General features: G+C 41.0%; 1 protein-coding gene across 17 annotated transcripts in view; it reads right to left on the bottom strand.

The window, feature by feature from the left end:
* The window catches only part of KIAA1217 (KIAA1217 ortholog), a 364,764-nt gene that overhangs the window by 170,971 nt on the left and 168,390 nt on the right, over positions 1 to 25,403 (bottom strand). For 12 of the 17 annotated variants that reach the window (XM_042042936.1, XM_042042934.1, XM_042042929.1 and 9 more), the window contains one exon: positions 907 to 1,193. In XM_042042936.1, the coding sequence (XP_041898870.1) occupies positions 907 to 1,193 (287 nt within the window). Of the gene's footprint in view, positions 1 to 906; positions 1,194 to 6,209; positions 6,422 to 25,403 lie in introns of those variants that run through there. The other 5 variants (XM_042042939.1, XM_042042940.1, XM_042042943.1 and 2 more) reach the window with 3 other exon arrangements.

The raw sequence follows: 25,403 nt of genomic DNA, 5'->3' as shown, positions 1-25,403 counted from the left end.
CCTATAAACCACTAAGGGAAAAAAACTTTTACAAAAAGGTTTGCTGTTAAACCGAGAATAATGAGCACAAGATTTTGTAGACCAAACTCCAAATTCTGATGGAAAAAAAACTAATTATTGAATAGACAGTAGATTGCCTGAAGAGATTAAAGTCTATCATTGCACCCAAAACCAGAGTCCAGAGTTAGGAACAGATCCTTGCATGGCATTCCCTGAATTCAGAAAGTTGGTGTGTCACAGCCTCCACCTGCTCTGAGAAATACATCAGCATGTCACCTCTCCTCTGACCCTACAACTACTGCTCGCTGCTGGAAAGCAACTGCAGGCAGAGAGGCACACCACCCTCAGGTACGCTGCTGACAGACGAATGTGGGTGTCAAAGCTGCTTGGAGGAGGTAGATAGTTATGGGTAAGTCTGTTCTGTTTGCATTACAAAACTCAAAAATAGAAAAGAAAGCAAATGAAAGTGTAACAGAGCCAGCTAAAGCATACAGACACACTCTGCAGGTATTTTCTTTTCTCCCAGGCAGTGGTGCCAATACTGAAAGTGTAACAGAAATTAACAGCTGTTCCATGTTTTCCCTTCAGCTGTGAAAAGTAGATTGAGACTCATACACGAAGATCAAGAGTCTCACCTTCACTCCTTTCTCTGTGTATGCACTAAAAAAAATGAAAAGCTCTTCAGAAATGTCAATTTCAACAAACAATTCCAAGGTAATATTGAATAGATTAATTTTAATGATTGTTTCTTTGAATCTTAAGGCAACAGCTGAATCGCAGGCCACATCCAAAAAATTTGTTTCATACTTTGTTAATTCCCCCCTTTTGTAATGACGTAACACTCAATTTTGTAGGAGTTATAAGGACTGTTAAACAAAAAACATGATACAAATTTGACTTCCTTACCTGATCTCTCAGTCTCTCCTGGTGTCCCATTATTGCTGTGGCATGGTGGGGATATTTCTGTTTCAGATGCTCAAGAAAAGCCTCTCTCTTCCTGTCCATTTCTGAGGTTTGCATTCCCAGTATTTCTTTGGAACTGCGAGGGCCACCTACTGTATGTCTTCGAGGGATGTTGCGGGTGGACTTTGAGTGAGAAGAAGCGTGACTGCTCGGGGTCGAAAGGAGCTCTTTAGATCGGAGACATTCTGCATCGTCTAGTGATGTTACATGCAAACTGGGTTTTGCCTGGTCTGAAAAGAAACAAAAACCAAAACCAAACATAGTTCATATTATAAAAACTTAATAGCAACATTCGCATTAGCAGCAAAATGGAAAAATAGATTGATGTAAAAGCTAGGTACTTTAAAAAGTCTGGCAGTGTGCAGTGGCATGTTCTGCATCATTAGGCATATATACATCATAGTAAGTGCCCCGGAAATAATCCCTTATATAAGCTCTGCACATACTTACATACTTTTATCACACAACTGCAGTATTGCCTCACAGAAAAGTGAGCGTCATTCAAGTAGATGTTCCTTTTGTATCAACTTTACCTATGTGACTTGAAAAGAAGATCTGACAGGGCTCTTATGCCCTGACCTTTAAGATCTACAGGATGCTTTCTACAAGAAGAAACAGATTTCTTCAATAGGGTCCAATACACTTAATGGCCCCATAACTAGTATCCTTAAGGATACGAACTGATAAAATTCTTTTGACAGAGCAGATTTGTAATCCTTAATCTTTTTTTTTCCAGTGGGTTTTCAACAGGTTCTGAAACACCTAGGAAATAATAACAGGGTTTGGGAGTCTCTTTTTTCCTGATTTGTGACTGTGGTCTGGTTTTAAATTTCACAGATCTCCCTTGCATTTTATATGTCTCAGGACAGCGGGCTGGAAAATTCTACATCATTTTTTCATAAACCATTTCTTAAGAAATAGTATAAAAGCAAGTTTTGTGTGATATAGAAAAGGAAAAGAAAAACCCCTCAGATAAATGTTACTACTTTAAAATCTACTTTAAGACCAAAGACCACGACGACATTTGTAAAGAGATAGGCAGACACTGTGGGTAAGTGCTGGCTTATCTTCAGGTAACTCTGTAACATGAATCCTCTGGTGCTCAAAAAATTGTAGACTGGAGCCTTGTTACCTAATACCTTTGAAAAAATCTCTCACTCCTTTGTCAGGAAAGAAAAAAAAAACCTAACAAAAACTTGAAGCACTGAAAAGGCCTCTCCAAGTCTTATGTGGCCTTCCTCATCTTTTCCAGGCAGACTCAGACTCGGACACCCCTGTGAGTGTTAACCCTTCCCAGCACCTCCCCAGGAACAGGGAGCTCCTTCTTCTACCTGTTTTAAATAAATCTTTATTTCTCTCTGTCTGACACTTTTTTCCTCAGAGCCCCTTATCTTTCCCCTGATGTTTCCCCTGCATGTTGCCATTATATAGGACCGCTGTTTGGAAACAGGCACCTACTTGCTTCTTTTTATGGCTCAATCAGTCATTCTGACACCATGCCTACCACTTGCCTCAGGATTTTATGCTGAGGATTTCTCAGCTTTCTGGTGTGCATTGTCAATTGCCTGCCACATGCCATGGAACACCAAGCCCTGGTAATAAAGCAAATCCTCTATCGGTGGAGCCGCTGCTGGTGTGGTGTCCCACCACTTCACGTAGGGAATCAGTTTCCTTGGGTTCCATAACAAAACTTGGCCCTGGACAGTCTTCAAAGACTTTGCATGTTTCTGTAAGCTGCCTATACTCTTCAAGGGCTCCAAAATGTCCAACAACACCCTCTTGTTTGCATTCATGGAAACCTATCCTGAAAGCAGATGCAGGCACGGGGGCTCAGGCTGCAGGTGACACCATGCTTTGATGAGCACAGATCTGGACACAGCTTTGTGAGCAGGTTTGGTTCACAGGGAAGTCTTACTCTCACAAAGATTCAAAATGTCATCTGCGATCTTCACAGCACCTTCTAAGACCTTCTCAGCAGCACAATCCTAGTTAAACCTTCAGAGCAGCAGCCTCACCTTTGTGTACAAACATGCATGCACTCAACCTTTCAAGCACAACTCAATTAAGAAACATCCAAACCCTCTGCTTATTGAAAAGTCAGAGCATGAGCCACCAGGTACACTGAGCTTGTTTGAGAAAAATGGCAAACAGGAGAGTTTTGCTTGCAAGAAGCCAGCATGGCTACTCTAGATACACCCAGTGAAAATGGTTTCTGAAAGCTGCACAGTCATTCCAATGGATTTTACATGGGAGGGAGAAGTGGGCTGGGGCTGGATGGAATTTACCAGCTTTAATTTGTTGCACCAACAGCCTAGAGGTTATATCCCTGAGGCTCCTGGAACAAAGGCACAGACATAAAATAAGGCATTTTCTTGGAGCTGGAGGGAGTCAGCATGAGCACGGGTGACTGAGTACAGCAATTTGGTATAAACCCTCAGAGTATGGTCACAGCAGCAGTTTCAATCACTGCAGTGACGGCAGGCACTTCCTCAAGAAGGCAGGTAAACCTATGCTGACAAGCACAACCCAGAACTCAAGTGTCTGTACTTTGGGTCCTAAATCTCTCTCATGCAAAGTCTTTCCCTACTCTGCACTTCAGTAATTTCAATAGCTTAAGAAAGAGTAATTTTTGGCACATAAAAAGACATATCAAGTAAAGTGTTTTACCACTGTTTGTTATTAGGTGAAACCTTGAAAAGGAATCAAAAATAACATATTTTTCTTATACTGTATTAGAAAGATCAACAAATTCTCTTATTTTTCTTTCATATATTTGGAAAATACTGCATAAATACCAGTGAAAAGAAAGGAATGTAAACTATGCAAACTTAATTTCTCATCTTGCCAGAGAGCTCACTTGGGCATCCAGCAGGATCCTGATCCTGCACCATTACAGCACTCAGCAGCACGTGACTTTCTTTGCAAACCAAAATCTGTTGTGTTTCAGTATGGGTCTTTTCCCTACTAATTGCTGAAAAAAAATGTTGTGGATCACTTCCTGGACAGGAGAAGTGACTTCAATGGTGAGACTGAGCACTGGGCTGCTGAAACCCCCCTGTGGATCTTGAGACACATCAGTTCTACAGATGCTGTGTATGCCAGAGTGCTACAGGGAGGAAAAACTGAGAGAGGTTTTCTGGATTCTGGAGTTGCTCAATAACATCGTGGGTAAACCTTCCATATCTTCCAAGTGAAGATAATAGGCCTAGCAAATCAGTCTCCACAGATAACTGTGAAACGTGTGAAACATCATGTGTTGGTTCCCAGATGAGTGCTAAGAGTAGAGATGGAAAAGGATAAATTATGCAAGTACCCTCCTTGGGAAAAGAGCAAAGAGAAGGCAATAGAAAACTCAGAGGTGTGAGATAAGCTTGTCTCCCTCTCTCCCTCCCTCATATTCTGAAGCTAAAAGCTGAAGGTTCTTCTGTTCAATAAAGCAGCAAGTCTAGAGGGCAACTAAAAGCAAGTCTTGGTGATTGACAGGGAGGAATTTGGTTATCCAAAGGTGTGAGTAACTCTTATACTTGATTTGCTTCTTGGATCTGAAAACAAGTTTCAAGATTTCTTAACATCACCAACGTCACCCATGACTACAGTAAAGGCCCAGGTCTGCAGCATAGAAGCAGTATATCTAGGATCAGCAGCAAGATTATCATGACATATTAATGGCTATGAGCTAGGAGAAAAAAAATAGAAAAATAGAAAAGTCCTTTGACATGTCCTGGCATGTAACTCTTCTAAGTCACACCCTCCATGAAATTACAAAGGTCAGGAAAGTCACTTTGCTTCATTACTTTAAATGCTATGAAGATTTTAAATAGTCCTGTTTTGCAACCTAGGTGACATGAGAACAGAACATTTTCAGAATAATTTCAGAAAGGAACAAGTGTGGACCTGACCCACACTGAAACTGTGAAACTGAGCCTTGAAGCAAACCCCATTCAATACTAAAATTTTAAAAAAGAATACGGATTTAACAGCATGAGTCAAACCAATCTCTGTTACATTTATGTTAGCAGTAAATGTGATATTATTTGGAATTGTTCTAATTTACTTCACTGTCTTTACAATTAGCTCTCTTTCCAATGTAAATTTTGGATATGGGCCAAAACTACTACATTTGGTTATGAGCTTTCAGCACTCAACATTTTTGGAACCATAGAATCAGTCTGGTCAGCCCTCTGTTTTCCTAGCTCCACACATATCTGACGCAGTTTCATACAAGCCCTACGGAAGAAATGTGTTACTGAAGGCTTTTTTTTCCCTAGTCAAACACAAAGTGAAGATTTCCATCCCACTAAACATACACAGACAAAGGTTACTCACAATGCTCAGTAATTTTACTTAAAAAGCAATTCAAAAGAGCATCAATCAATTAATGAAGACCCAAATTAAAAAAAAAAAAAAAAGAGCATTTTTTTTCCTTCTAAGTTGCCAATGCACTATTTGTTGGTATTGCATGCTCATAAACTTGTGTGATTTTTTTTAAACCACATGCACTATTTGTTTCACAGAAGCACAGTAATACAACTTTTCCTGAAGTGCCTTTGAGGAATATAACATGCAGGAAATGGGAATGTCCACAGGTGCCCCACAGATACTGTAATAGATATAGATTAGATTAGGTGTTTGTCATGCTACCTGAATGCTCTGTTCCACGTGGAATAGCCCACGTAGAATTCGCCAGGAAATAGTTTTCGTTCGCTTTATAGGAAATAGATAGTGCAGCAGTGAACGTATGAATGCACAGCGCCGTGGAAACCCCGCTTAGACAGTCCTGGCTTCGCTCCAAAACAAACCCCAGTGGTTTCACTCAAAGTAAACTAACCCTGTCACAATCTGCCGTGAAGGTCCTCCTTTTAACAGACACCCCGAGGTAAAGATGAGCTCAAACCCACTTTTACGAAGGAAGAGCTATTTCTCTGCCATAGCGAGGCTGGCAGAGCATTTAAAGGGAAGGGGACGTGCTTTCCCCACCTCAGCCTCCGCACCGGCAGGATCCCGCATCCGTGACAGCCATGCAGCGTGCTCCCGGCTTCAGAGGGCACACAGAAATCTCTCAGAAGAGAAAGTTAAACTCATAAAGTTCCAATATTAGGGAAATGTGCACACCAGAGTCATTAGCTCAAGAAAAAAATGCTTTTTTTTTTTTTCATGCATTCTGCCTCCACTTATAAAAAGCAGCAACGAGGGACATGCTTCAACATAACTCCATCTTTGCCTTACTTATATCGCCGCTTACTTACCCCTCGTCTGCCTGCTGTCTGTTGGGCAAGCCAGGCACAGCTCAAGTTTCTGGCTTTCATTTTCCTCCATTGTCCCTGCCTACCGCACAAGCTCTCCAACTTGGAGCCGCAGCTCCCGGACCGTCCGCGCCGGGCTCGGGGAGGAGAAAGGACGCGCTGCGCCGGCGGCGCGGAGCCCCCAGCAGCCCCGCGGAGCCCCCAGCAGCCCCGCGGAGCCCCCAGCTGCCCCGCGGAGCCCCCAGCTGCCCCGCGGAGCCCCCAGCTGCCCTGCGGAGCCCCCAGCAGCCCCGCGGAGCCCCCCAGCAGCCCCGCGGCCGGACGCGGTCCCGCGGCGGCACCGGCGCGCCCCGAGCCCGGCCCCAACAGGTGACGGCTCCGCAGCCGCCCCTACCCGGCCCGCGCCCCGCGGCAGCCGGGCGGCCGTGTGAAAGGCAGCATTTCAAACGCGATTACAGGCCTGAGCCTCCGCTGGAATCCGAACCCGCAGCCTTTTAAATCTCTGTCATGGGACAAAAGCCTTTCCACACGGTATTTTTTTTTTAAGCTCGTAACCACCAAGCCCACAAACATTCCTGATAAATGCTCCTCTGTCTTTTTTAGCGTCTAGTTTAAAAGTAATTCATTATATAAACTCTTTGAGGTTTTGTTTTCAGTTGGATTCTTTCAAGCCGCTCAAAGAATGGATCGGGGAAAAATCGAGATACAGGAATCCAACTTCAGCGAAGCCAATAAAAACGAATGGTAGCAATATGTAAGCAGGGACTTGGGTTAAGAGGGATTCCGAAGCCTCAGTAGCAAAACATACAGAAACATGTAACTAATTCTCTTGGCAGATCACAGGTCAGCAGCCTGCATGAAAATCGATAGATCTACCAGGCTGCAAAGCAAAAAATAATGTGGCTGAGAAGGATGAGATCAAATCCCACAGATTCCAGCAGATGCTACATGTGTTGATTTAATAGAGAATATCAGACAGATTCAGTCTATCCAAATCATAACACTGAGTCAGACTTGGTGGAACAAACTTAGTGTTGAGTTACAGCATGAAGACCAGAAAGTTTATCCACAGACAACTTCTGAATTAGGTTAAGAACAAAGCATAACTGAGATATTAATAAAAATAGGCAATTTCTCACTTAAATGGATACTCCAACACCAGGTAACAGTATCTTGGATGTCTTTTTAAACAGACCTAGCATAATATGGTCTTCCAAGTTTTCTTCAACTCTGACTTCAATATAACATCAGCCAAATTGTTTGCAATGACCTCTCAACAGCCCAGTCCAGACAGGCTAGGAAAATTCCCCTACGTTTCCTTCTACATCTCTATCTGGCAGAAATGTCATCCTGTCTACTTAGATTATTGAATGCAGGAATGTTTTGCATGTATATAAATTCAGTACAGAAGCTCAAGGAGGATCACTCTCCTCATGCTCCTACCCTCCCGCTTCCAGACAAAAAAAAAAAAAAAAAAAAAAAGGCATTTGAGTAAATTACAAGGAACAATTGATAATGAACGAAACTATTGTTCATTAGATCAGACATACGTATTCTCTAGCACTTCAGAAATATTTCTTTTCCTTTTTAACAATTAATTCTATATGGTCTTGGAACCTGGCAAAAGTCCCAGAAATCTGGCATGGAAAACATAGAAAAGATGAAAATACGATTTGAACATTAGCACTGCTATTTAAGGTCTGCAGTACAGTGCTCCCAGCAGAATACTATACTATAGTTACCCTGCAATTATAAAGAAAACAGTGTGATTTTATTTAGAATAGTGTTTTTACTGGCCCTGGGTTCCTCCTGCTCATTCTGATTCTGGACTATTTTAGGAGGAGAAGTGATGACCAGCCATCCCACTTATCTGATGTGTGTGATATGAAGGAATGTACCTTTAACCAATGGTTTCCAGAGTCTGGACAATCGTGATGAGCCTCTTGCAATTTACATTCACAGCCAGCTGGAAGGATAAGAGGGTTCTTGCAGGAATAGTGAACACTGAACACCAGCAACTTCAAGAAATGTAAAGGAACTCAGAAACCTCTGATGGAAAAAGAAAGCCACTGTGGTTGCCTGGAGCAGCACCATGAAAGCTGTACTAAGACATTACCTGTACACAGGGCCCAGAAACTGAGAGTTCAGAAACTAAGGGCATTTAAAAAGACCTCATCCTAAAATAACACAAAAGAAAGCACAAAACATACTTGCGTTAAATGAAAGGAAGGAACTTTTTCAGCCTTGTACAAAACCAGGGTTAGCTGTGAAGGTCAGTAGTGTTTGTACCAAGAACGTTAATAAGAACAGAATCAGTCCACTCTAGCTCCTTAGGAGGCTTTCCCTCCATCCATGGTGGGGAAAAATACCTAGAAAATTAGTCTAAGACTAAAATAATGATGGCAGTAACAACAACAATAATAATAAAATTAAACCATCTACTTTGAGCCAGCACCTTTAGTTTTCTCAGCCAAGAGCACAAGAAAGAGTTGTTCTGTTGACTCTCCCAGTCCCAGAGAGCAGCTGGGTGCCCCTCGGGAAAGTGCCAAGCTGGTCTGGAACTGCTGCTTTCATGGCCACAGCAAGATGCTTCTACTTCTGAGACTGACAGGAAATGGTACTGATAGTGCTGCTAAGGGGCCTGAGCAAACTGGACACCCAGAATATAGAGATGGTCTAGGAGAGATTGGTTTTTTGTTTGTGGACCTGTTTGAAAACTGGGTGTCACCTTATGAGAACTTCTGCAGCTGCAGAAGTAGTTTCTCAAACAGGATTAAAAAGCATTGGCAAAGGAAGAGACTAAACATGGCACACTTTAGTATCATCAAAATCAAACAAAACAGAAGAGGCTGCACATAAAACATAATCACCACCAAGGAAACACAATCATCTCTACTGCAGCTCAGGACAGGGAGCAGTTGGGTCTCAACAGCAAGGTCTCAAAGAATGTCTCATTTTAAGGAAAAATTCCTTGGTCTCAAGCTGGATTTAATCTGTGTATCTAACTATGCTATTCCTCAAGATGTTACCGGAGTTAATTTAGAAGAATTAGAGAAACTCCTTCAGCAGCTGGAGACAGCCAGAACCTTTATATTATTAAGCTCAAATAAAGAGCACCCCAGTAGAGTCACTGGGATGAATCACTAACGACAAGTTAAATAAACTTGATTAACCAGTTCACAGCACGCAATCAGCGTTTGTTTATCTGTGGGATCAACAATAACAGTGGTTCCTTTTAATTACTGTGCTCAGATCTGGATCCATCAATATCAAAACAATGCAGAGAGAATAATTGCCAACAGGTTAGGATGTTTTAATTGTGTTTAAAATTAATGTCCCAGAGCGACTTCAACTCTTCTGGATTTAGCATATGCGTAAGAGGAACAATTAACAAATACTGGCTGCACTCAATTAGTCCAACTTATAATATACAACAATGACTCCATGGCTCTAGCAATTATTCAGAACTAAATCTCTGGGAATCTAATTATTAATAGTTAAATCATAAGTGTCCCATAATTAAAGACTTGTCTCAATGTCCATGTGAAATCATGCAGCCACTGCGAAAAACATCATGAATGCTCTCCGCAGGAGCCAGCCTGACACTGTTCAGCCTATTGTAGTCCAGAAAAAAAATATTAGACCTGGAGTGGTGAGGCAGAAGCCTGAGGGGAATTATGAGCACCCAAGTGGGTCACACTGCAGCACCTTTCCAAGCCTTTATATGGCCCGAGATGGCTTGGGACTGCCCTGGGGCTGCTTTGCAGGAGGGGAGCATCATGAGGATGGCTCCAGTGTGTCAGGAAACCTCCCCTCTGTACTCCAGGGAATCGTGGGTGGCCATTCTCTGTGAACTAGTCGGATTTGAAATGGAGAGAGTAACTAACTTCAGAAGAAGAGCAACGAGTTCACATGACAAAGCTCTGATTTCCCCCTTGGACAGCAGAGACCAGCTTCAGGGCTGTAGCTTGTTTGAGCACATCTTCATTCTTGTTCATCCTCAGTGTCTTCACTGCCAGGCTGGGTGGTGGTCTCTCAATGCTTAAACTAAAACAGACTCACTTCAAAAAGAAAAGGACTATGTTCAAACAGCATATTATCAAAGAAGATATAATAGCAGCCACTAACATATACAGGCAAAATGAAAAGAATTCTGAGGTCTAGCAATATGAATCCATGTAAATACATCTGGGGGCAAAGAGGATTACTTTCTAAATTAATTGTCTATTGATTTGGTATTGTACAAAGAATTCGAGATTTTTAAGATGTGGAGGGGGGCTTTATGATAATTTGGTCTCATCTGCTTAGTAAAAGATCTCAATGAAGTGGGTCCTATTATTAATGCAAGCATAGTGGCTAAAATATTCAGTGCTTAAATTAAAGGAAAACATCTGAAATTGATTTTAAAATTTGCAATGACAATCTAAAACAACTACTGGGATTATTTATAATGAAATTACCTTCCCTGTTAAAAATCTGTGGAGAGTTTCAATATTTATACTCTGTATATTTCAGTTCAGTTAAGAAGTCTCCTACTTGTGAGGCAAAATTAGCCCAAGGAGTGAAATGGTAACACTCAGCTGAAGCAAAAAAGTATGAGTTTGCACATCTCCGCAACAGAATTTCATTGTGTCTTGTCAGACCAGGTTTCAGCTCTTCAGAAAAGTTCAGAGACTAACAGTGGTGCTAAGAGCCAGACTTAATCACTAAAACTGTACAAAAGAGTGACTAAGAAGTTGAACATAAAATATTTAGGCAGAAGATACATTCATCTTTCCAATTCCATTTCAAATATAGCTCTGGGAAATGGCTATAATCACCTGTCACTTGGCATTGCCAAGCTCTCAAATGCTCATCTCAGTAACAGAGCAACCTTCATGCACTCCGAAAGACATTTTGTTCAAGTTCACAACTCTCACACCTGGACATAGATCATGTTAAATAGGTTAGATTTTTCTGGTTTTGAAGTTTTATTTTTGTTTCCTTCCTCTCCCTCCAATTTTATAAATAAGTTAAAAGGCCTGAGGGCAGTAAACACTTTTGCATGCCCTAAATCAAACTGAGAAGAAGAACTGTGGTCATCACAAAGAAGTGCCAACATTCAAGTGAGGAGAAAAACAAAAAAAGAGGTGATTCTTTTCTTTCATCAATAACTTTGTCTCCCTCTCTAGTTTGGGACAATCCCAACAAAGCCAACAGTAGATACACTTTACCATGACTTCCCTTTCTGTTGCCCAAGGGAAGATGGAACAGAGCTAAATGAGCATAATTACAGGATCCATGTTTCTGACTCGTTCAATGCAACACCTTATTTCAGCCTTTGTACCCGCCTGTTGTCATCCCACCATACCAAACTAACATTAATATGACTACACTGCCACCAGAACAGCCAGCTTTGAGCTGGCAACCCTGACATGCCTCAGCTCCTCCTCACACCCGCCAGCCCTTCACACACCACATTCTCATACAGGAAGGTAAGGAAAGAAATCAGCCTGCAAACTCAGAAACAGAAAATATGATCATGTTTTTGTAAGGTACCAAACAAATTACTCTGTGAAAGCAAAATATGCCTTACATTGCAGAAATTTTAATCACTAGAGTTTAATGGTATAAAAAGCAATATGTGGGTGGGAAAGAACAGTGTAGGGGATTGTTCCTGAAGGAGGTGGATTAAAGGGAGGGGGGAAGGTCACTTTAAAGTCAATCTGCTCTACATTCAAATTCTATTTCTCCCCAGTGTAAAGCACTTTGGTTTTGGTAAGTTCACTTTGGATAAACTGACTCAAAAAGAGCTCTGGTGGAGAGTCTCAATTCAAATTGATCCAACTTTTTAGCAGTGCCAGAAGAATAGACTTACTGCCTGAAACACTGACAATTTCATGGATGTCTGCAGGGTCTGGTTGTACATTTGTGAGGTGACATGCTTTAGTGATCAAAAGTATCAAGAGCTGCTCTACACAAAGTACAATTATACTTTGAAATAATATGAGAGATCCTTTATTTTAGCTTTTACCATGTATACATCAAGTTTATAAGATTGTCAGGTGACTGCTTGAATTAACAGGAAATACATAGTGTATTTCAATGGAGCCTGAGTTCAGAAATAAAGTAATAGTTCAAGTTATGCTGTGATTACCATAACAACTTACTTATCAAACAGCATTTCTGATAAATATTCTACCACAAAAAATTGTTTCAATAAAAAAATTGGTAAATAATGATTAGAAATATAACACAATGGCACCAGTGTTGCCAACCCACAGCATTCACACAATTCCTGATGACGGTCTTTCGTGAAAAGTAACATTTTTGGGAACACTATTCATTTTATTCATCTCTGGACTGTACCCAAACACGTATTTGACTTTTCTCAACAATGTCACTGGAAAGAACTAGATTTTTTTCTAAGACTCAGACTAAAATCAAGTGAGAAGTCAGCACCATTAATGATTTAATGAGTTGGACATTTTAAATCATTTTTGCCACAGTTTCTCCCTGTCCCCTACTACAAAGGCAGTACTATAAAACAAATGACTATCTGAATGTCTGAAAAGACATAAAGACAAGCAGAATAAATCCTTACAGCTTTTTTTCTATGCAGATCTGATTTTTAACCCAGCAGGGATGGTCACAGGTTGTGGTATGTAAAGCTTTTCTATCTACCCTTTGTAGGGCACCAGCCTCTGAAGGCAGATGTAAGAGCAGAGGTCTGATGTAGACCTTTCAACTTGTAATGTTGAATGACCTCTCCAATAGTATGGACATCTCCCTCCTTCAAAGTGCCTCTCTGACCTCCCCAGACCATGCTCATGCTATTATTAAGACAGCTGATTAGTAAGAAAGCAATTGGAGTTGACAGTAGAGGCACTGCTGTTCTTTTTCAGGCCTGCCCAGTCTGTTCTGCTGGGATGCACACTTAATAATTCACTCTTCAGTATTTAGGGTTTCATAGCTTTAGGGCAACAAGACCATTTGATTGTCTTGTCTGATTTCCCATTCTATCACAAGCCATTAAATTTGATGCCGGAACCTCCCACAAAGGCCAAAAGCTTAAATGAGATGAAGAAGACATTACTGATCTCAGGACACCAATGCTGCATCTGCCCTAGCATTTGTTTAAAACTCCACCACACATGCAATGAGATCTACCTGGAGGATCAGCATAAGAAAGTGAAGGACATCAAGCTCCCATCTGAGGAAACATAACACTGAGCAAAGTTCTCTCCTCTGCCTTTAATTTCCCACATGAGAAATTCACCTTAAAAACCTCCAAACCATCCTAACCAAAGCAGTGATACACACATCCAGTCACTGTCTCCAGCACTGGCCATCTTTTATGTATGAGAAAAAAACCTGAAAGGAAAAACACCTCAAAACATACCTATCCTGATGTACATGGAAGGGAATGAATCCTGCTGAGCAATGCCCATTACCTGCTGAAAGGTGCAAGCATGACAGTTGATTTTAATCACTGCCTTTAATACAGAGCTGCCAGTGCTGTTATTGGAGGGTGCTTCAGCAGGCAGGCCCACAGACACGGCTGATAGAGCTGCTGACTTGGGCATACCACATCCAGCAGCAGCAGGACTGCTACAACCCTCCACCCTGCCACAACCACCCAGTAAATACAGGTTTTCTTGCTGCCTGGGCTCAAATGGCTTTGCAAAGATAACTGTTCTCATTTCACAGACTATGTTACAGTTAACTGACTCATGTTTAATTACCCTCAGTGCTAAGAAATAGCCTCCTATTTCTTCATGGCAAAGTTGCTTTAACTGCAGTTTCCAAGGATCAGATTTATTCCCCTTTGTCAGCCAGACGCAGCAGTACTGTAGAATGTGTGCTAGGTAAGAAAGCCACCTCACAGACTACTCACTCACTCACTCACATCCTGAGCTCCATTGGACTTGCGTTATCCTTTTGTCTTGGTTTTCTCCTTGAAAAACAAGTCTTTGCCTCTTTTCACTTTCTTTCCAGTATTCCCATCTTCTCCTTGCAGTACAGATAGTGGGATTGTCAGAGCCCATTCTTCTGAACTAAATATACTAACAGTAACAAAAGGGTACATGACCTAAATTTACCTCTGAAAACACCGGTGCAGCTGGATGCTGCATGACAACACAGAGCCCCCAGGGAAAGGGGGCTGAGGCTGGGGCACCCTGCCCAGCCAGGACAGGGAGCCTGTGGCCGCAGCAACCTCCTCCCAAACAGGGAAAGAATGTTTCAGGTTTTACAAGGGTCAAATGTCCAAACACCAAGTGAGATGCAGTGTCATGACTCACGTCATATCCTATTCCTCCTACAAGGGGAAGTCTGCTGCTCCTGTGCAAGAAGATAAAAACAGAGAAAAAGTAACAAAGCTCTGTCTTATCAGGCCACAAGAAGCATACAGAACTGCCTGGGGTGAAGACAAGAATAAGCAACATCAGCATAGGAAGGTGTCATACAAGGTTTAAGCTTTTTCAGAGGTAGAGTGTCTATCTCTCTCATGAATAAATACATAACCCAAGACAATTTAATTCCAACTGTTCTGTATTTCTTACAAAAACTTTTCAAACCATGGGATGACTCACAGGTGAACATTCCACTGACAACATAAAGTGACATTTTATTATGTATGCCCCTTTACAAACTGCAAGTCTGTGCTGAGATATATAAATATGTTTCATAACATGGCATATGCCTTTACATGCAGCACAGTGCAGGGTAGGGAGCAGGCAGTAAGTACTGACAATGACAGATTTTCCTCAGTCCAGAAGAAAAGGCTATTAAATATTAATTGGCAACACAGACAGCCTTTACTGCGTATGTATATACTCCAATACTCTGATTTCCAAGACTCATTTGCAAAATGTAACTCTGTAATTTGTTCAATTTTATTTATGATTTTCATACTAATACTGTAATATTTAATCATTAATATAATAAGGTTCAGTGATAAATTCCTGGTTTCACCCCTCTTTTGCTTTTTTTGCTCTAGAACTGTGATTAAAAGATAATACTTCAAGACCACAGCTGGAACGATATTTAAATCCTTTCAGCAGCTGGAGGAAATTCTGGGCAAAGTGCTAGAAGGAAAGAAGTACAAGATCTCTTTGAGATGAGATACAGTATTACTTACATGCCTCCATTTCACTCTTATAAACTCCTGTAAGTCCCCTCTCACAGCAGAGAGTAACACAGGAGTGCCCTTGGAAGAGGGTGAAGAAGTAAGTGAAGGATGAGTTTGCAGTCCATGAGTAGTATTAACGTAATGCTTTTAGTCTGCTCTTATGCAGAGTCTTCTAAAGGAAGTGCCTAAACTCAGCCAGAAAACACAGGCTGAATACCACAGTTAGGGGTAAAATGCTGCAGGCAGTAATTATCAATCACTTTCTTTTCCCAACCATCAAAGAAAGTAATTTGTTTGTTTTCTCCACCCAGCAAGGAAAAGACTGGGTGGTCTTCTGACTTTAGAGTCTGAGAAATATTCCTCTCAAGGGCAAGGCTACCCCAGGCCTCCTGGGCAGCATGAGGTCCTTTTTCAACATGGTCTTACACTGTATTTGATTTTAGCCACAGACATTAAGACTGTGGCAATGTTTTGCAAATCATCACTAAATACCTTTTCTTCATAGTGCTGTGTAAATCTCATGAGTCTTTCCAAGAAACAAATAATGCCTTGCTTGTTGAAAGGTAACATATTTCCAGTTCCTCAGCTGTCCTTATCAGTATGGGACTGCCATGCCACAGAGATTTTTTTTATCAGGTTAGAGACTAATTCCCCTTCATCTTGCAGTAGTTGTCACCAGTTGCAAGAATACAACAGTTTTATTCAATATGTAAGTAACTGTGAATTCTGATGCTATTATTTCATTGAGGAAGTGACATCCCAATTGAACAGTAACATAAAAACTCAGCACCTTGCAGAAAATTCAAACAATTCTCCTATTTATTTAAAAACATCAATTGGATTGCTACACATTCAGACTTTAAAAAATCAATTAAAAATTTTTGTTTCCTCATCCTCTACTTAAACAATGTATGTCTGATAATACCTATGCTAAGAACCATGCCAGTTAAAGTCAAAGTTGTTTGTGTACAGAAAAACCTAAGTCATGGAGTGCTCAATGTTGCAATTCAGCTTCCCTTTGCAGTAAAAGGAAGCTAGGAGAAAATGGGACAGGAACCAGGCTGAAAAGCTTTCTGAAAGCTGCAGCTGCAGCCAACAGCTGAAATTTAAAATCAGACATTATTTTCTCTCCTCATCTTGTGGGCTCTGCCACAGTTTCAATAAACCACAAATTTAGCCACAGAGGCACTATCGCTTGTAATTTTCTTTTGCTGATGGAGCTAAAATAAGAACCATTAACACTTCCCCCAACTTCAGAAAGCAGCATATGTCCCTCTCCAATAGGGCTCTTGACAGGTTCCATGTGGACAATGTGTTAGGCAGGTAGCAACCGCCAAATGTGGTAGTGTGAAATTAGCAATTTAATATTGCAGAGGGAACTGAAACACAAGATCATATGGGTCAAAGAAAGCAGAAGCAAGAACTGCTGCCATTTCCCAGCCCAGTGAGAGAACTGACATGTAATAGCCAGCAGACATAGCTCCCTTGGATTTCCAGAGGGCATGTAGCAACATCCCTCAGTAAAGAAACAAAGGGAGGAGATCTTCCATTGATAAAATCTGAATAAAAATAGGAAAAACCCTGTAGGAACAAAAGCCAAATTTCCCTGGAGATGTAGATTACCAATCACACAGAGTGGACTGGTTCAGGCAGCTCTCAACATTAGTGAGCTGAAAAGGGGGTTTAAGCAAGGTGGCAGAGTTTACTGAGTACATTCTGATATTCAGGGAAGACAAGGATTGGTTACAAGGAAGACACCACAAGATTCACTGACTAGGCTGTACATTGACAGATGAAATCCCATGTAGACAAATGTAAAGTGATGCACATTGACATTGAACAAACTATTATCGCTCAAAAAGAGAGTTTGAGGTTATAATCATTTTTGAAAATTTCAGCTCAGTGCTCATTAGTGATTAAAAAACCAAATAAATGTTAGAAAGTGCTAGGAAAAGACTAGCAAAAAAGGAAGATAATATCATTATGCTACTGTACAAATCCACAGTCTACTCACATTTTGGATATTGCATGCAATTTTAATTTACTCCTGGTCAAAAAAGATATAATAGAAATGTTTAGAAAAACGCAGCATGGATGATCAAAGTTATAGAAGTTTCTGTACAAGGAACAACTGAATTATGTAGAACTCTCCATTACGAAAACAGATGACTCAAACATCTGTTTGAGGTCTATAAACATGAGTGACAGAAGTTGAATGGAAAAAGGCTGTTCGTTGTCTCTCTCAATACAGACTGTAGGGTCATCAAATGAAAGAAGTAAGCTAATGATTCCAAACTACATAGATGTGAATATTAATTTCCCAGAGCAATATGAAAGTGAAGCTGGCGAACTTCCTGCTGTAAGACATTGCAGTTACTGAGTTAAGAGGAGTTAAAAAAAATAAAAAACAAACTAATGGAAAAAAAAATCCATTGAGCACTGTTAATAAAAAGGCCATAATCCTTGGTTTCTCTCAAGTAATCTTTTAATTGCATATTTTTGGGAGCTGGGAGGATATTCCAGAAGTATCACTACATACTTTCCTTGATCCCACATTCTTCCTTAGGTAACAATCACCATTCAAGACACGTTGTTGGGCCTGCTACAACTGCTCTTACACTTGACAAGGTACAAGAAGCCCTAATACTGATAGCAACACTTTGTAATATGTGCTAAACATAAAGAAATAGGAGCACATTACAACAGAAAAACAGCAACCCTAGACCTAACCAAAACACTGTGTTCTCTCTTGAGAATCACATGGAAATCTCCTCCTGAAGAGAGGATATGGGAGAAAATGAATAGCATACAATATATTAAGTCATGTCTCATCTGTTGTAGAAAATAGTCTATGCAGGAAAGTTAGTGCAGTGGAAGCTAGAGAACGAATTTGCGGTGCTTCAGCTGTTCCACAGAGGTGACAGACAATGCAGGGTAAATCTTAGACAGCATCAGCATCCAGGGCTCTGGATACCATCAAGTATCAGAACACTGTTAAACCTTTTGAACAAGGGATCTGTACAGCTTGGCGGGGCTGAGATCATCTTTTCTCCTGCATCAATTCCCTGCTACTCAGAAGCCACTCTGGAGGACTTTAGGTGCCCTGACTTAGACTGAAGCACAGCACAGCACCAAGCCTCCCCTGCCCTTCCCCATTTCTCTGGGATATGGGACCTAGTGTACAGCAGGCAAGGCTGTGCAGATCAGTGCACAGAACTCCACAAGGCAGCACTAGGATCTGGTAGGTCATTGGTAATTTGCTCATTTAGAAGCACAAAATCTGAATATCTGCTCACACTGCTGCACAAAACCTTGCTATGAAGGCATCATATGCTTTGTTCCTGTAGTTCCTTGGAGATTTGCTTTGACTATTTCCTATTTGAGATGTGTAACCATCTTTATGCTTTCTCAGTCCAAGGAAACAAGAGGTTGTTTTTTGTTGGTTTTTTTTTTTTTTCGTCAGGAGACATTTTTCAAGGGCAAAGAATAATACACCTTTTATTAAGCAGTGATGCACAGTAAGAAACTTTTTACTAGCCATTTCCCAAGGAATGTTATGACTGGCTGACTTGAAAGAGACCTATCCAGAATCTCATTAGATTTTCAAGTACTTTAGAAAGCAATAAAGCAATGGCAGTTTCATATCTGAGATTATGTACTTGTGTGTTAACTGCAGAAACACATCAGAGTAGTTAGGAGTGTCGTGCACTTGGAGCTATTGCTGTAACAGGGAGCTCTTGGAGTCTGGGATTCTGTTGCAGCAGACTCTTTGTAAACATTTTATTTGCATGATTAAATACTGTTTCTCAAGTGGTGTACATCTGACACGATATATAGTGATATATCTTAGTAACTCCTCACCCAGAAAATCTGAAGTAGTTAAAAAAAAAAATCACTAAAGTTTCATGGGTGTGGGCACACACAGTTTGTAACACCTTGCATAAGCAACCTTTGGATACTGTGGTTTGTGTAGAGCAGCCAAATCTGTCCTCTACTGGAGACCAGGGCTCTGCACATGGACCTGCAAAGGTGGCTGCAGGCTGGCAGATGCACTGGTTGTTCTACAGATATTTTACACTCATCTGCAATATTGGCCCTGCAAATAAGAGAAAATAAGAGTGCTCTTTTCTAGCTGATGGGACTTCTCCTTAGATACCACCAAAGCATCCCAGACCTTCCTTCTTCTGCACAGAAGCCAACCTGCCAGACCTCACTTAGTCCCAGCCATCAAAAGTACAAGCAAATGCCCACCTAGTACCCACTTAGCAACCACGGAAGTTAAAGAGGAACCTGTTGAAGGTAATTCATTGCACTGACTCTAGACACCTGTTTTAGGATGAGATGAATTAGTCTCCTGAGACACCTCTCCATGACTGAACAGTAGCATATGCATTAGACTAAATGCCCAGCACGTACAGGACCAATGTTACAGGAGCTGACTCTTGGACGCAGCAGAGTAGAGCGCTTATTGTTCAGTGGGCCGCTCTCCAATGGAGGTAGTGGTGATCACTTGAAAACATCTGTACATGTGGTTTTTTGGATGGCATGACACTTCCTTAAATAGCTCTGAGAATAAAATAAAATTAATTTTTTATTTGGAAAAATATGTACTCTCTATACATGGAAATATCTCCTATACTCTTTCTAACATTTCCACAATGTTTTAGACAGTGAATGATTCCCACGTAGACTGTTTTCCTCAAGAGCCAAGCATATGTTTAATTCTAAATTTTAGACTCATGTTCCAGATTCTCTGTATGAAGACTTTCCTATTTCTATTTTTGCCCAACACTTTTTGTCATACTGTTTTGCTGCCAGCAGACTAGACAATCAGTTTCTAAAAGACTTCTCTCTTGAAACAGAACAATCTAACCCAGATCATATTCTGAGGAGACTCTCACTACCATAAAATGCTATTTTACAAGGCTGAGGATGGTCTGTCTTTCCCTTGCACTACATTTCTGTTTGCAATCTCATACCAGATGGAGCTGTTGCCTGATTCCTGCCCAGACTTTGAAAACCGAAGCATGAAGCCTGCTCTTAAAACTTCTGTCTGTAACACTTCATGAGTGGTTGCTGTGGCTGTGCCAGAAGGGTTGCAAACAGCGCTTCCTTCTACACTTTGACCCCAATCCATGTAGACACACTGCAGCATCCACACCGGGCTCTGCTGCGCCATGTGGGGATCTAGAGCTGTGCAGCATATGGCACCACACGGAGAGGTAACACTTCTCTCACACAAACACACGTGTGCATCCTGCCACTGCCTGCTCAGCTGCTGCTTCTCTCACCTCTTGGCTCGTCGTCTTCAGCGTATTTTGCTGACAACATATCTTACTTTGCCTCACCTAGCACCCCCCCAAGAAACACGGGAAGAAAAGCTATTTAGAGACAAAGGCATAGTTAAAAGACTGCATTTTTAAAGCTGTCAGTAGCTGGATAGAGTGGATAGTTGGGCTAGTGAGAGGCTGAGAGCTGGCCTGGGGGGTTACAGCTGCTGAAGGCTGCGAGAAAGCGAGCACCCACCTCCTGCAGGTGTTGAAGCTGCTGTCCCCTAAAATATACAGCCCGGCAGCAGGAGAGGGAATTCACTTCCCATCAAGCTACTTCATCTCAAGACTTGTCCTAGCTTTTCACTTTGTGGTCATGACCCGACTGTGCTCAATGTCCTGCCAATGAAATACAGGCAGCTTTTGCAAAACTAAACAGTTTCCTACCACGGAAAGTCCCAGAGTTTAGAGAAAATAGGTTGATCTCCACCCATTGTCTGTGTCAAAACTTCCTTCACAGCCTCAAATTACAGCCTTCTAATGAAAGTATGGGGAAATCAGATGAACAGAGAAATCAGACTTTGACAATAGAGACACTAATGATATGCAAACCACGGGGTTTTTTTTTTAAAAAAAGCTCTTTTTAAAACTTCCATTTGTCTCTCATCCTTAATGAAACACAAGGAGTCCCAAAAGAAGAACATGCAGAAGCATGTCCCACAGGCTCCCTGTGGCTGGCAAGATCCCCATATGAAAGTCCAGAAACTTCATCAGGCCTGGATAAGAAACCTTAAAGCTATTCTTAGATGCTGCTTTGGAAACCACATACTGATTTTGAACACAGAAGAGTAAAAGTTCTCTTTGAGAGTCCTGAAAGATCTTAAAATCTTCAGTCTTTCTCTAAAACCTCATTTGTTTTCAGGGTGAAGCCTCAGGCTGTTGGCTCTCCCTACGGCCTCAAAACTGGCTAGACCACAAGAGATTCTGCTCCAAGCCGGTGTCATAAGATTGATTAACCACTTAAAACTCCATGTAACATCTCAGAATAAGTCATAAGTGGAGGTATATTTTACTCTGTAAAACTCATGACACTTGTTTTTGGAGTTACACAGTGATGCAGGCATGCACACTTGGCACTTTGGACACACTCCAATACCATCAGTGTAAGCTGCTAAGTTCTGAAGGAAAACTAAACTTCCATAATTGCTATTTAGTTACTGGAGTTGATGTCTGGTTGAAGATAAAAACAAAACAAAACATAAAGTTTTAGACTAAATACAAGCTGTGGTGCTGGCAGAATTTTGAACTGATCTTATAAAATACCTGCACGTGGTATACTGAGCATTACTTCTTAATGTTACTGCATGCTCTTCACAGGAATGGGGTTAGATTTAAATCCCAACAATGCATTAGTGTCACCTATGGAAAGAAAAATACCCAAGGAATATATAGCTGATATATACCCCCTAAAAAAAACCCAAAAAACCCAACACTTAAACTTGACTTGGCAAAGTCTTTACACATATTAGATAAAAGACTTAGAAAACAGATGCTCCTTCTTACCAGCAGCCAAGATCTTCTAATAACCCTACAACTTGTTAATCAACTAACATATGGTACTGCTTTAGGAAAACACACCATTCTGATGTTGCATTTACATGGTCTGTTTCCTACAAAACTACTGTCAAGATTTACCCATTGTTACATAACCTAGTAAATTTTTTTTCCTATACTTTAAATTAATCAATAAGTACAGAAGTAAGAAGATAATAAATTTTAATCCAAACAATAAGTAAAACTCATTTTCACATAGTTTCCAGTGATAGATAAATTTCCACTTACCATGCTGAACCTCACCAATCTATAAAAATCACAACTTGCTGCAAAATTACGACATAAAAATTCTGCTGACTTAAAACCCCTTAAAACCCACTACTTTAAGTTTTTTAGGGGAAAGCTAAACTGCCAAGGCAAAATTTAATGTAGCTTCATAATATCTGCACAAGGTGGTTCTCACATATACATAACTTCATTAATGTGTTTTAACTTCTATTTTAAATACATAAGAAGCCCTACTGTCTCCTAAAAAGATACCACAATTTCCTTACACATAATATAATACTGCTAAACATTACTAGGTGAAAAATTAAAATGTAACTGGCTTATTAGGTTTATCTTTTAATGGACCTTATTCACTTATTTAATTTTAAACCAGTATGGCTCTGCTGACCTAGTCTTTCTATGCCTGTCATTGGCTTAATTTACCAATACTCAACTGCTGGACCATAACTGCTTCTGCCACCCTGACACAAATTCAGTGCCAGTCCATTCACAGTGTCACATACCTTGCACAAACCTACCACCACTCAGTCTGGGTGCCAGGCTGTGGTTTCTGCTGCTAAGCCTCCTGGTGGAAATGGGATCAGCCCACTCTCCAAAGGCGTTTGTCAGACCCTGCTCACAGACCACAGCAGCAGCTCTCCCCATCGGAGCTGCTTCTACAACTCTAAATTCAGCCCGGTGGTGTTTGCCCCGCAGTCAGGAGGCTTTGGCTGCCCTGGTTCTCTCTGCAGTGCCACAGCTCCTCCACAGCCCTGCCTGTGCCACGCCTGGCCGGGGCCACTGAAGAGGGTGCCAAGGCAGGGGGCACTGGGTGCTCCAGGTTTTGCAGAAAGAGGCTCGAGTGTTTTGCTGTGTCACCCTGCAGATGAGGTGACATCAAAACAGCTCTGGTCAGAGCACAGAAGGGAATGACTATCTCTGCCCAGATGAGAAAACTGCGAGCAAGAACAAGGAATTTTTGGCAGAGAAGGTCTATAAAACAGTAAAGCTCATGGAGGAAGCTTAGGAAGGCATTTAATTTTTATGTTTGCCTTTTTAAATTAAAGATAGGCAGTTTTGAATGCGTATACTTATTCTGCAGTTTCAGGTCATTAGGAGGGCTTGTTTTTTGGCTGTTTTTTCATGCTTTTAACATCAGACACAGATGCAGCAGATTTAAAAAACACTTTCAAAGTACTTGCATATGGAAGCTTATTTACAAGTACAAAAAGAATTGCCTTACAGTGCCACATGCACTGGACATGACAATGCACTGAGTTCTACTTAAAGGAATAGATAGTTCTAAAATTTCTGAATACCTGAAACACACTAAAAGCACCCAACATGTTTTTCAGGCAAATTATCATTTTTTTTCCTGTATTTTCAATGGCAGAATAAAAATGAAAGTAGAGCACTTGAATTCCTGAAATTTGTCTAACATATAGTTTAAAAGTTGAAATCTGGGCTTTCACATGCAAGAAATACAAAGGCACAAAGTTACAGGAAAATAAAGTGATTTAAGAAAAATGAAATAAGAGAATGCCACAACCTTTAGTTATTTGACTCTACTCAAAATTTTGTAAATTTGTATAGACTGGAAGACAGACATTCTTAAGTTATTAAATTTTGAACTATTCCATGTATACACACCTGTGTTCACAGACACATAATTCTACACTTCTGTTTCACAGCATATCCCTCCCTCTCTAAATTGCTCATCATCAATTAAATTATAAACTCTATCAAGACACACAAGAATTTCCTGCACAGCATGTGATATAATGGTCCAATGAATTCTGCTAAGAGTTTCAGGCTATTACTCGTAATATAATAAGTGATACTTTAAAATGCATTGCAGAAATTCTCTCTCAGTTAAATACTTGATTTTCACTTAAATGTAGCAATCATCTTCTGAAACAGATGCAGGACTGAAATGAACATTAATAGTTTCACATACTGGCACACATGTCTGACAGAGATCTTTAAGAAATTCAAAGCAGGTTATACTGTCTGCAGAAGATAAAAGTCCCACCTGGCCAAGTCCCAAAACAGATCATGGGATAGGATGAGACACTCAGTGCTGGAATGTGTCTCTTCTGAAAGGCTAGCATGTACATGGTGGGGACAGTGTGTGAGGGTGGCTCACCTGGGTATACAAGCAGCTTCATGAGCAAATTCACACCTGCAGCAACGTTCTTGGCTTGAAAAGGGTTGCAGAGAACACTTGATAAATTATCTGGCAGAAGATGTTTCTTCCATCTCCAGCTTATTCTCATTTTTAAAAAATTAATTATTTTCTTTGAGTTTTGCTGCATAAAAATTCAAGAATTTGCTTACCAAACCTCAGTTCCTAGGGGTGGCAAAAGGAGAACAAATGTGAATTTTCAGCAGTTTAAGACTTCTGGGGTGCAGAGCCTCTTTGGCATTTGTGTAACAGCTCCTACAACGAGCCCAAAAACAGCGGTGGAATCACAGACACTGGGATGAAGACAAATTTTCTACTGACAGCCAAGGAGCAGGCAAGGAGGCACAGACAGATCCTGGGCTTTGTCTTACTGCACCCAAGCTGCCTCCCTAAGTCAGCCCTGTGGGGAAAGAGCAGAGGGTAAGGGGACTTTGGGGGCTCCCACTGTGCTTCAGCACACACCCCACTGTACCAGGAGCACCTTCCTTGTGTAATGGAGGGCACAAATGCTTCCATAGTGCCTCCATACCTAGGTCCACACGGCCACTGCTCCCAGCATGACAGCACACACTTCTGGATGAAGTACAGCATTAGATATGCCTTGAACACCACTCCATTTTTGATTAAAGCAAAAGAGAAATACATCTAGACAAACACTCTCATTCTACTCTGCTCACCTAGGGTATCTAACTCTGCCTTGAAGGAGGTTTGGATTGCTCTACTGTTGATAATTAAACAGAACCCTTGATTCTAAACTGTTGGTGGAAGTACCCTAAAGATATCTGAAACATCTGAAAAGATAAGAACAT

The sequence above is a fragment of the Corvus kubaryi genome, unplaced genomic scaffold (genome assembly GCF_017639235.1).
Source record: "Corvus kubaryi isolate FWS band 111438036 unplaced genomic scaffold, C.kubaryi_AGA036_p1.0 37398, whole genome shotgun sequence".
NCBI classification, from domain to species: Eukaryota; Metazoa; Chordata; class Aves; order Passeriformes; family Corvidae; genus Corvus; species Corvus kubaryi.
The sequence above is the reverse complement of the archived record's forward strand: the minus strand, read 5'-3'. Positions and strand labels throughout refer to the sequence as shown.